Source organism: Mastigoproctus giganteus, chromosome 9 (genome assembly GCF_048544385.1).
Source record: "Mastigoproctus giganteus isolate SK-2022 chromosome 9, ASM4854438v1, whole genome shotgun sequence".
Lineage (NCBI taxonomy): Eukaryota > Metazoa > Arthropoda > Arachnida > Uropygi > Thelyphonidae > Mastigoproctus > Mastigoproctus giganteus.
In genome coordinates this window covers 224,393,864-224,407,287 of record NC_143583.1, presented here as the reverse complement: position 1 = coordinate 224,407,287, position 13,424 = coordinate 224,393,864, and the positions used below count along the sequence as shown (strand labels likewise).

General features: G+C 37.2%; 1 protein-coding gene across 4 annotated transcripts in view; it reads right to left on the bottom strand.

Annotated features, from left to right (window-relative positions):
* LOC150081137 (DGAT1/2-independent enzyme synthesizing storage lipids-like) overlaps positions 1-12,591 on the bottom strand; it is a 180,381-nt gene extending 167,790 nt beyond the window's left edge. For 3 of the 4 annotated variants that reach the window (XM_090380977.1, XM_090380978.1, XM_090380975.1), the window contains exons 1-2: positions 12,057-12,181; positions 3,271-3,435 (exon numbers count right to left, since the gene is read on the bottom strand). In XM_090380977.1, coding sequence (XP_090237103.1) covers positions 3,271-3,411 — 141 coding nt within the window. In that variant the 5' untranslated portion in view covers positions 3,412-3,435; positions 12,057-12,181. Of the gene's footprint in view, positions 1-3,270; positions 3,436-12,056; positions 12,182-12,260 lie in introns of those variants that run through there. The other variant, XM_090380976.1, reaches the window with a different exon arrangement.
* Between the last annotated feature and the right edge of the window lie 833 nt (positions 12,592-13,424).

The window sequence follows — 13,424 nt, the reverse complement described above, 5'->3', positions numbered from 1 at the left end:
TTTGGCTGATGCTGCATAAGCTTCCTTTCTTGCATCAAATGCCTCTACTAATGCTAATGCTCCAAAACACGCAAAGCAGCAGTAGTGGAAGCAAAAAGATATAATTAACTTGTGGTTTTTAGAATAAATAAGGTGTCTGAAAATGGAAATGAAAAGTACACAATGTGCCAGAACTAAGAGAAGTTTAAGGGATAGTAGAAAGTGGAAGTGAAGTAGTGGTTAAACAGGCAAAAGAATTAGAAAAACCTAGCGCAAAAATGAACTGGGACTGAGGCAAAAAAAAAAATAAATAATAAAAAATAATTAAATAAATATTATTTATTTAAGCAAGAGGTTGAATAAGAGGATGGCAAATATGCATAATCTGAATAAAGTAGATGAAAAAATGATACATAGCCATGATTCATCAGGGGACTACTACTCACCATGTATCAAGCACTACATTTCCAAACTTGTCTGTAGTATTAGAAAAAGTGTGTGGGGGGGGGGGGCAAATATGCAACCTTTTATCGTAATAATAGTAGACAAGGTAGTCCCTATGCAGTGTAAAAAATGTAAATTGAAATAAATACAAATATATACAAATTTACAAAAGTGTAATGTAAAAAAAAAAAAAAAAAAAAAAAAAAAAAAAAAAAGTAGATGCATGTGACGTATATAAAAATGTAGACGAGCAAATGGTATAGGGAATGTGAAATTCTAAGTGAGGGGAAGGGGAGAAAAGATGTTCAAAAGAAGGCGAAAATAGCAATAGGAATTAGGATAGACGGAGCGTTCTTATCAACCTCGTATTACACTAATAGTTTTACAAATGGAAAAAAACAGAAAAGACAGTATAAAGAAAAAAAAGTGTAGAAAAAGTCATTAAAAATATTGAACTTACTGGGTGTGTAAGGCCCAACCTTAAAGAAAGGGTTCTGGTATAAGCAAGCGTTAGTAAAAATGGGTGTTAATACCATAGGCTTGTAGAGAAGGGAAAACAACACCAAAACTAAAAATTACCTGGAGTCGCATGCTCGCACGTATGGGCTATACCAATAGACAACACCCACGGCATCCTCTTCTAACCAAGGTTCATCGGCATAAAAGACTCGCCTGGTGCAAAGAGCATGCAAGTTGGACGTTAGAAGACTGGAAGACGGCGTGCTGGTCAGATGAGTCACGTTATTTACTCCACACGTGTATGGATGGTCGTGTACGGATTTACCGTCAACAACACGAGGCTCTTGATCCATCATACATGGTATCAAAAGTGCGGGCCAGTGGAGGCAGTTGTATGGTGTGGGACATGTTTCACTGGCAGGAACTTGGATCCCTGGTGCATGTGGAACAACGTATCAGTGGTCTCAGCTATCATCAACTGCTTGCTGACTGTGTACACCCCACTATGTTACACTTTTTCCCGAATGGTGATGGTGTCTTCCAAAATGACAATGTGCCGAACCATTGGGCACTTGTTGTGCAGGAATGGTTTGAGAAACACAGTTTTGACTTCCAGCATATCGACTGGCCACCAAACTCCCTTGATATCAATCCCATAGAGCACTTGTGGGACACTATGGAAAGGCATATCAGGCGTCTGGATACACCAATCACCTCCACACCTGCATTGCTGACTGCATTACACACAGCTTGGTTGGCCATACCACCCGAACGCTTCTGACATCTTGTTGAACCAATGCCACATCGGATAGCTGCTGTACTGAGGGCAAAAGGAGGACCTACAAAGTATTAGGTAGGTGGTCATAATTCAGTGATCACTCAGTGTGTATATATATATAATACTTTTCCCACACACCGTATTTTACTTTTCTCTCAATGTAGGATACACTGTAAAAAGGTAAAATAAGCTGCAGCACAGAAATGCAGTGTTACAAACCTTTTTCTTTTCATGGTTCCAGACCTTTTTCTTTTCATGGTAAACCAAATCTATTCCAGTCTTCAGGTGTCCCCCATCCAATTTTTATTTAATACTGCTGTAATCTTCATATTTTTTAAACTTTTTTAAATGATATTTTCTCTTTACCTAAATACATTAAATGGTATCACTATGAATCCAAAAAATGCTTCCTTTGTAAACAGTAATCTTATTTGATATTTTTTTAATTTAAATCTCTTTTAAGTAATACTCACTAAAACTTTTTAATATTACAAAAATATGATATGAATAGTAAGTGTTAATGAGATATTTGAAACTGATGGGTATAATACAGTTGTTCAATTTGTAGGCTTGACAGTAGACAGGAAGGTATGGAGATCTTCCATATCTTGCAGTTTTGCAACTTTTTGGCTTAAGTGTTTGTTCTGTATATCGTGAAACCAGAAGTCAGAACAACTTTACAAAATATAATGGTGACGTAGGGGCCCATTTGAAAAAGAGCACTGCATGTGGACTCGTAGCGCCTAGAGCTGGCCCTGTCCAGAATTAACTACTTTAAATTATATTCAAGGTGCACTATACTAAGTTAGCTGTAAGAGTGGAAGCCATACATTGGCAAAACTGAATGGTGGAGCAGAATGTGTTAAAAAAAAATTTGTGGCATATCTTTAGTTTTCCTGTCACAACTTCAGTTTTTCCTGGTACTTTGGGAGTGTCTGCTATAAATTATAATAACATATGACTGAAATGCAGCTAATTCAAGATTCAGCAATGGCAAAGTCCCAAGAATGGGCCAGATTTCAGAGGTTCAAATGTAGCATAAGTTTCTGGTATACTTCATAATTGTAACAAGAAGTATTTGACTACAATTTTTTTTTTTTTTTTAAATTTGTGCTAAGGTTGTTATTTGGTTTTTATGAGCATTAGCAACTAAGGCCATATTGCTCCAGGGACATGTGGTGGTCATTCCCTGACCTTTCTGCATCCTCCGTATTTGGTGGTCACGGGTTCGAACCCGGTCTAATCAAGAAGCATGTGTTACGCACTGCTGCTCCTGCCCACCTGGCTACAGAGGCGCTATTGTGCTAAGGAATCAATGAGGCATTATGTAAGGTCTAATAATTCCATATATTCTATGATTGATTTACCATTTTAGCAGGATGGTAAAAACAAGTGTATCTGTGCCCAACATGATTAACTTAACAAATTTGTTGAATATGCTTTGTGAATACTACCATATTTTATTAAAACACAATGTTTTAATAAATTAGGGTGCTATTTCTAACAATTAAATTATATATTTTCTTTCTGACAAGAAAAACAAAATTAATGATTTTGGTATTCTTTATAATTGAATAAAAAATTTAAATTAAAAACTGAACTATACTTACTATGATAGGTGTAAACAGCCATATTAACCACCTCAAGAAATGGAAATCTATATATAATTCTACATATTCCACAAAGAAATTGTTGAATGTAAAGTTAGCAGTTTCTTCAGCTGAGTCTTGTAGGAAGAAATGAAGCATCATTATTCAGATCCTCTCCTTGATTTTCTGTTGATAAAACAATCATTTGATGAATACTTTTATGACATTTTTAAATTTTATGATACTGAAAGAATGGTGGAAGAAAAACTGATGAAGCTAAAAGCATGTAAGGCATCCGGGACTGACTGAATTGCTCCTTTAAGTATATCAAAATATACTTAAAGGAGCAAAAGAAGTAAACCTTTAGCCACAATTATGGAAGTATCCCAATGAGAGGTCCCATAAGAATGGACATATGAAAATGTCATTCCAATCCAGAGAGATTAGAGTGAAGTGAGTAATTACAGAACTGTCAGCTTGACTTCTGTGCCCAAAAAAATAATGGAATCGGTGGCTAAAGTAATGCAGGAAATGCACAGGAACACAGTTATATGACAATCGTAGCACAGATTTGTTGAATGTAGATTGGTCAGACAAGATCTATATTTAACAAAGGATGCAAAAAATAATTTTGACATCGCCCAATTAGATTTCAGTTAAAGCTTTTGATACTGTCCCACATGAAAGACTGCTGTACAAATTGTACAAACTGGAGCAGTTTTGCATTAGGAGAAAGTTACTGCTATGCATAAATGGATGGCTGAATGGCACAAAACAGACGGTGTTTATAAATGAACAGCCACTTCTTGAATTAATGTTATTAGTAGAGTCCCTCGGGGCTATGCCCATTATTGATTACAATTTTTATTAATGAAGTGATGAAGGCATATCAAGCTTACTGTCAAAGTTTAAGGATGATACAAATGTTTGCAGGGTGGTTAATGACAGAAATCAAAGGCATTATTTATTTATTTATATAATTAATTATTTATTATTTAACTTTATTTTATTATTTTAATATTTATTGTATAACAATTTAATTATTTGACCACTTATTTATTTTTATTTTGTTTTATTTATTTGCTGCTACAAAGCCTTCAGGCTTCCTTGCAGCATTTGACTAATATTACTGCAACAAGACCTATAAAAATTAGACAGATGGGCTGAGAAGTGACAAATAAGAATTAACATTGATAAATGAAAGGCAGTGTTCTCCCCAGAAAATTTTGGCAGGTGGGGAAGTGTAATACTTTGAAATATTATAAAATTTTCTGTTATTTATAAATGTTACTTTAGCGATACAGAGCAAAAATTAATTGCATAATTTAACATTATAAGCTCCTGTCACATTGACCTTAATCACATAGCATGTTCGAATTAATATTGATCAAGATCAGTGAACAGTACCATATGGTATCACGAGAATCGCTTAAATTTTAGCCGGGAGATGCACCCAGTTAATAGGTTCTGGTTCACTAGAAAGGTATGCATATGGTTAGCAATAGACCACAACAGCATACCAAACAGATGCCACCACATTCAAGGTATGGTACCATTTAATTGCACACTCAAGTTGGTGAAGAATGAAAGAGACCTAGGGGTAATTGTACAGTCTGATATGAAGTTCTCTGAACAGTGCAGACAGGTTGCTAGAATAGCTTTTGGGGTTCTGTCAATGATATACACAAACTTTTGTAAATTTTTTTTTTTGGCTGATTCTGCATAAGCTCTCACTTGCTTTCTTGCATCACATGCCACTACTACTACTTTTCCAACAGAGATAAAGAGGTAAATAATCACTGTATAATGCAAATGTTAGGTTGCATCTTGAGTATTGAATACAAGTTTGAAAGCCTCATTTTAAAAAAGACACGGATCTCTGGGAACAGGAGCACAGAAGTAGAAACCAGATTAGTTAAGAACACCGTTCGAAACTTGCCACCATTGTAGTATATCAGATCAATACGGGATAGTGTAACGTATGTCTCAAACTTGATCGCTTAAGGTATAATGTAAAACTAGATAGCATACTATGTAGCACTGTATTAGGAATCTATTAGCTTAGTATAGTACTGGCAATTAATCAATTAAATTTATAAATCTTATTAGTTTTGATTGTTAATTAAATTGCATTTAAACAGAAATCATGCCCCAGACTAGAGCAGCAAAGCAGCATGTAAAAAGTAGTGAAGGTGCCATGGTTCGGGGAAGAACCGAAGAGGGCGATTCTCTAACACATCACAGTCTAAAAAAAATGTGCAAACTGTGATGTTCACAGACTTATCTAGAACAGGACATGATCTAACCATGGAGGATTTCTTTGTGTGCTAGGTGCAGAGAACATGAAGAAATTAGGTGCCAACTCAAGAGTTCTGATGGTTGTCTATGAGAGTTTAAAGAGTCAGGTAGATGCCCTCAAAGGAATTAAAATGAGGGCCCATCAAGCTCTCAGCTGCCCAACTCAATGCCAGAGCTCACTCGTGCACCAGTCAACACACCGACAAACTTCAGGGCAGAATGCGCTGGTCCCCCAGGAGTTAGCTACCATCAGTAACTCAATTGTCAGGGAAAATGGAAATATACTGTGCAAAAAGGATAGGTGAAATAGGACCAGGGCATGTCTGCCAGGGGCAAAAGTTGATGACGCTGTACAGCAGATATCATCTTTTAAGGGCACAAAAGGTGATACTATTGTACACGTTAGCACTAATGACATTAAGTGTAGGAGATCTGTGGATTTGCTTAACAAGTACAAGTCAATGTTGAAAAAAAAAGTTGTGAGTTAGGGATAAATTTGAAAATGTCTGCAATCCTGCCCAGACACGATTGGAGGGAGTATATGATGAGAGCATTGTCACTCAATTTGGCCTTGGAGATATTGTGCAAGGTTTATGGGGTAGAATCTTTATCAGCATGGTCTGTGCTTGCTAACAGAAGAGACTGTTTCTACAGGGATGGGATACACTTAAATAGAAAGGGTGCAAGAATATTTGCTGAAGCTATTGAGGCAGTGTTAGGTGGGTTGGAAAATTGGTAGCATGGGGGGATTCACAGACTAACAGTAGCCACAGGCAGAGGTTGAAATGATTCTTGCACTGCTTCTATTGGAATGAGCAGCAACCCAGAAAGCAAGTTGCTGGGGATTTCAGGAACTACTGTGGATCATGAAACAAGTAAATACGTGGGCTGTGTTAGAGTAACTAAGAGTATGAACAGGTGCATGTATACTTGCATTTCCACCAATGCTACAAGTATAGTAAATAAATTTGATAAATTTGATGTTGTTATTTGGTTTTTAGGAGCATTAGCAACTAAGGCCATATTGCTCCGGGGATATGCAGTGGTCATTCCCTGAACTTTCCACATCCTCCGTATTTGGTGGTCACGGGCTGGAACCCCGGTCTAATCAAGAAGCGTGTGCTACGCTCTGCTGCTCCTCCCCACCTAGCGATGAATTTGAAGTGCTGGTCAAGACATCAAAGGCAGATATTGTTGTGATATTAGAGACATGGGGTCACATATATATGCAGTGCAAAATTGGAATTTGGGGTTTTCAATGTGTACAGAAAGGATAGATAGGATAGGAAAGGAGGAGAGGTTATGCAATGTTGAGCCAATTTGGTGTGACATAAGCAGCGGGAACGCAAAAATGAGGGTAGGTGTTGGTTATACGCCTAATGACTCCAATGAACAATTATATAGAGAAATAGAGTGGGCCAGTAAATCATTGTCCTATAATGGGGGATTTTAACTTGTGGGTTGATCACTCGCATACTAGTAAGGCTTTTGTTGATTTATTGGATGATTGTTTTCTACAGCAGCTTGTTAGAGAGGCAACTCTTAATCTGTTTATCAGCAGTGATTAATCGTGCATTAAGAATTTACAGATAAAAGAACCACTAGGAGGCAGTGATTGCAGAGTACTGACGTGGGATTTACTTAAAGATGTAACTACCATCAGGGGTAAAGGGAAGGGTTTTTGCTTTTGTAAAGGTGACTACAGTGGTCTCAGAGATTTCTTAAATTCTATACAGTGGGACCAACTAATTATGTTACCAACAGCAAATTCTAAATGGGAAGCACTCAAGTAAGAAATCTTGGAGCTACTAGGCTTTTTGTTCCAAAGAAATACTGTTCTAGGTTTAGGCCCAAATGGATGTCAAATGAACTAATGAGAATCATGGCAGAGAAGAAAAATGCATGGGATTCATATAAATTATCAGATATGAGCTCCGGGGTCTGTAAACCCTGGAGGCTCACATCTGGTGAGTATGGGCTTGACACAGTCAGGGTCCTAAGCTGGATATCATCATTCTCCTCTTTCTTGGTGATTCTTTTCTACCTCTCTCTCTCTCAGGGTAACTAGGGAATTTTTTTTTTTCATTTTTGGCTGTTACAGCATAAGCCTCAGGCTTCCTTGCACCATATAGCTAATAATAATAAGTCACAAAGGAGGTTAGGCAAGTAAAGGCAGATTATGAGAAATCTTTGGCAAAGGATGGAAAGAAAAACAGCAAAGATTTCTTTACTTATATAAACTATAGAAGGAAGGGGATGAATCAGATTGGTGCACGTGATATCAATGGTTTGACTGTAGATGATCATTCTCAGATAGCTGCCAAACTAAATGAGTATTTTGCATCTACATTCACACAGGAGGAGTTATTCAAGGGGTAGAGGGCCAGATATTTATCAAATCCTAACAGGGAGATAAATGATTTTGTAATAACTGAGAGCAAAGTGGAGGACAAAATGAGGAGAAATTGTTGAAGTTAACATAAGAAAGGCACCTGGGTTGTATGGGATCTATCCAGTTATATTAAAGGAGGTGTCAAAGGAAGTAAGCAAACCCTCAGCTATAATTATGAGAGCATCCTTAGACTCACGGAAACTCCCTACAGACTGGAGATGTGCAAATATATCACCAATTCACAAAGGGGATCAAAGGGTGACATGAGTTTTTTTTTTTTGGTAGTTGTTGGCGCATCGGCTTCTGTGGCCATAGTGCACCTCCCAAAGTTTTTGCAGTACTTTGATCCAAGCCCGAGGCGGGATTCGAACCCACGACCTTTGGGTTGCCAGGCAGGCACTTTACCCACCTGGCTAGCCCGGTCGGCTGGTTACACGAGTAATTATACTGTTGATGCTCTTGCACTTGGAAGACTACTAAACAAATTGGAGCAGTATGGCATTAAGGGCAAGTTGCTACAATGGATAATAGAATGGCTGAGTGGGAAAGACAGAGAGTGGTAATCAATGGACACAGCTCTTTGTGGATTAATGTTATTAGCAGCCTCAGAATTCAGTGTTGGGCCTATTGCTGTTTTCTATATTTATCAATGATATTGATGAAGCTATATCACGCTTAATGTCAAAGTTTGCAGATGATACAAAGGTTGGCAGGGTTGTTAACGACACTAAAGACGGTATGCTACAGCAACTGGATCTAGAAAAGTTAGGCAGATGGTCTGAGAAGTGGCAATTGAAGTTTAACATTGACAAATGCAAAGTACTGAATATGGATAGCAGTAACCGCAGAGTAACATACCAACTGGGTGGTGTTACACTCAGGGTAGTGGAGAATGGAAGAGACCTGGGAGTAATTGTGCAGTCAGATATAAAGTTTTCTGAGCAGTGGCTGCCAGAGTAGGTCATGGGGTTTTGTTAATGATATAGAGGTATTTTGTGAGTAGGGATAAGGAGGTGATTATTCCCTTATATAAGGTAATGGTCAGGCCAAACTTTGAGTACTGCGTACAGGTCTGGAAGCCTCAGTTTAGGAAGGATGTAGAATTGCCAGAATGAGTACAGAGAATGGCAACAAGACTGGTGAGGGGAACAAAGGAGTGCTCTTATGAAGAAAGTCTAAAGTTCTGCAAATTGCAGTGTCTGGAGACTAACACCTGCGAGGCAATCTCATTGAGGTGTATAAGGCCTTGAATGGATTGAGCGGGTTCAATGCTGACAGGATTCTTCCTCTTGCTCAGATTACAAACCTGAGGGGGCATAAACCGAAACTGAGGAAAGACAGCTGTCAAATAGAAGTGCGGAAATTTACCTTTAGTAGCAGGTAGTTCATTGCTGTAACAAACTTCCATCTGTTGTTGTAGAATTTGATATCTTAAATAAATTCAAGGCAGAACTAGATTTGGAATGAATTTTTTTTTGGTTGATCCTGCATAAGCTTGTTTCCTTACTTCGTATGCCTCTATTAATGCTAATGCTAAAAAGAGGTGAATATACTACAGTATAACGCGATGGTTATGTTGCACCTTGAGTATTGCACACAGGTCTGAAAAGCCTCATTTTAAAAAATGAATGGATCGCTGGGAGCAGCACAGAATTATAAACCAGATTAGTTAAGAACACAAAGAGATAATCTTACCACAAAACTTCACTTCTGAAAATCCTGTCAGCAGTTGCAAGATGACCTGATTCAAGTGTTTAAGGCTACAATTGTTTAAGCAAAGTTGGTGATGAATGGTATTCTTACTCTTTCTGGGACACACCCGAGGACAAATGGAAAACAGATGGTTCCAGGATATACGTGCGAAAATTTGCTTTCAACTAGACAGTAACTGATTGTTGGAGGGGATGGACAAATGAGATTAATACAAGGTTTTTTTTTTTTTTTATTTTAGCTGATGCTGGATGAGCTTCTTCCTTGCTTCATTTTCTACTAATAATAATAAAAAATAAGAGTAGAAGTGTGTTATCAGACAAATGACTCTGATCAGCTAACTAAAACTATATAGAGTGGGGGGCAGTAAATCAGAATGTTTTATAATGGGGGATTTTAATATTCCAGATATTGACTGAAACTTTTAGGTTGGTCACACACACACATAACCCAAGTAACAAGTTTTTGTGGATTTATTGGATAACTATTTTCTTTACTAGCATGTTAGAGAGGCACATGAGAAAACACTACTGTGACTTTACTGTCAGAAGAGGCTCACCAGGCATTAAGAATATCTAGATAAAGTAACCACTAGGTGGTAACAATTACAATATATTGATTTGGGATTTATTTAAAGATATAACTACTATCAGAGGTAATGAGAAAGGATTTTTCTTTCAAAAGGTGACTGCAGAAGTCCCAAACAATTTTTTAATTCTCTTCAGTGAGCCCAAATGATGATGCTATCAACTCCAAATTATAAACAGGAAGCATTCAGGGAAGAAATCATAGAAGATACTAAGCTTTTTACACCAACTAATAGATATTATTCAAGGCTCAGACCTAAATATATGTCAGATGAACTGACAAGACTAGCAACAGAGAAGAAAAACAAATGGGGTGCATATATATTATTGGGATATATGGAACCTACGGTAATAAAATAGCCTGCAATCAAGTTTTCTAAGGGGGTCAGGCAAGCTATGGCAGATTATGAGAAATTTTTAGGAAAGGATGCCAAGAAAAGTAACAAAGAATGTGAAGTAAAGCAGCAAAGGATTCTTTGCTCATGTTAACGTTGGAGGAAAGGGATTAACCACAGTAGTCCACTGCATATAAATGGCATAACCATAAGAATACCCAGGATGCTGATGGTCAAAATAAATATCTCATATCTGCACTTGCTTGCAAAGAAATTTTTAGGGATTAGAATAACAGAAGTACACCAAATTATTACTGGGAACTAACTTATTATAACTGAGAAAAATGAAAAGAGAAACTGTTGAAGGTACGAAAAAAAAAAAAAAAAAACACTTGAAGCTGAAGTGATCTATCTAAATTATATTAAAAGCAGCAGCAAAAGAGGTAAGCATTATGAGAGCATCACTGGATTTGAGGTCGAACGGGGGGACCACTGTGGTCTGGAGATGTATCTCCATACATAAAGGGCAAATGTATCTCCATACATAAAGGGGAAAACAAAAGGCAAAGTGAATAATTGCAGACCTATAAGCTTCACTTCTGTTCCAGGGTAAATAATGGAGTCTCTGGTTAAAGGACCATATGCAGTTATATGGTAATCATGCACATATTTGTTAAGGGACAATCCTACCTGAAAAATGTGAATGGATACTATGCCTGGCACAGTAACAAAGCAACTGGATGTAAATAATTTTTACATCACTTTGATTTCTGTAAAGACCACAGTTTTGCCAATTACATCTGGAAATTATGCACCTATGAGATCTGATTAAGGTTTTAAGCATTGAATCAATACAGTGAGCTAATGTTGATAGCATCTTTACTCTTTCTCAGACAACATACAAGGGGGCATGCATGAATTTAAATTGAGGAAGGATGGCTGCAAAATTGATGTGCAGCAATTTGCTATCAGCTAGAGGAAGTTGTTGGAACAAACACTTCCATCTGGTGTTGGGGAAATGTAGTTTGAATAAATTTAAGGAGGAATTAGACAAATTATCAGGACTGGATGGTTGACATGAGAAGCGTTTTTAGTTTTATTTGTTATTTTTTTGGTAGATGCTGTATAAGCTTGCTTCCTTGCATTACTTGCCAACACTATTATGTGTGCCCACATGCATGCATGAGTAACTAGACCCTGCTAAGAGCAAATCAGTTAATGCTAACAATGGGTTTGAGATTTCTCTTTATGCTTGGAGCTCCTAAACGGAAAGATCTGCCAGAAATATTGTTTAAAAAATGTTAATAAAGGGGAAACCAATGTGACATATCAATCACATTCAAAACTTCCATTTGGATGACTGACTTCTCTTGTATACAGATTAACAAGCTGCCCACAACGGATTATCTGCTTAATTGCTCTTATATCAAAAGACAAAATTTTATTTTTCTTATATTTCTATTTTTAAATGCTGAAAACACATACCGAGATAACAATAGAAATGCAACCTTGAAGACCACTTTCTGTTTGGATGGAGATACTGCTTTATTTACTGGAAAGAATATGTGATCCCAAATAAAACTATACATACTGAACTATCAAACTCGAAGATAATTTTAAATATACAAATTGTAAATAACAAATAACATTTATATTTATTAATTTTAACTTATATAAGAAAATTATTACAATTAGTTCATTTCATCCCACTATTCGTTAATATTCAAGCACGTCATGACTGAGTCCTTGTTTTCGTTTTTCTTTCAGGAATGCTTTCCCAGCTGATGCTATTTACATGCCCTTCGGCATCCAAGGACATATCTGTGTCTCAACGAAGTTCATTAAATCACTCAAATTCACATTAACAATCAGGTGAAATTCCTGGCTTACATCTTCTATCTTTCATCATGAAATAAATGGTAAAAACACGGAATCTCAATTCTGATACCTAACTATCATTGTTATTATTCGCATTTACAAAATGCGTCACAACAACATACACATGCGATCACAAATCACCCACGAGATCGACCACCACGACTTCTATGAAATTTCCATTGGTGGCAGCATTGTTCGAGACTACACTTGGCAAGCGCGAAGGGGAAGGGGCATAAAAAAAACAAAAAGACTATTATATTTAGGCCACCAGAATAATTAAATTCATCTGCTGTGCTGTGTGTCTTATGTCTGTTAATTGCGTGTGTTTTATGGTCGATTTCTCTGTTTGCTGGACTAAAATCTCCAATTTCTGGGGGTAAAACCTTGCCATCTACGTCTGAGACCGACTAACTCAGCCACGGAGTGAAAAAAAACCCATTAAAGTTCCTGGCGTTGTCGACGGGATTCGATAACGCGAGATTTATTGTCGGGATTCGAAACCGGTGTGGGGAAGACGGTGACGATACCACTGTGCTACCGCGCAGACGAGGAAGGGGCATAAGTAAAGTGTAAAGTGTTCATTGTCTAACGGCCACAGGTGTTTCCCCCATCTCAGTGTTGTGTACTCTGTTTGTGAAACACAGACACTCTGAAGGCCAGAGATTTTAAAAAGTGTAAGGTACATGTTTATGTTGTGTTGTTCCTCTGACCTTTGAGCCATTGGGCCCTAGTGGGACTGCCCCTTTGCCAACCCTTAGCCCCGAGGAGGCAGGTCAGGCATAGAGGGATCTCATTAGAAGTAAGTACTCTGGCAGGCCCTGCCACATAATTTCCTAAGATTTCAGTGGCAAGGGCCTAAAAAAAAAAAAATAATAATAATAATAAAATATAATAAAATAATAAATAATAAAAAAAATAAATTAAATTAAAAAAATAATAAATAAAAAAATAAAAATAAATAAATAAATAAAGTAA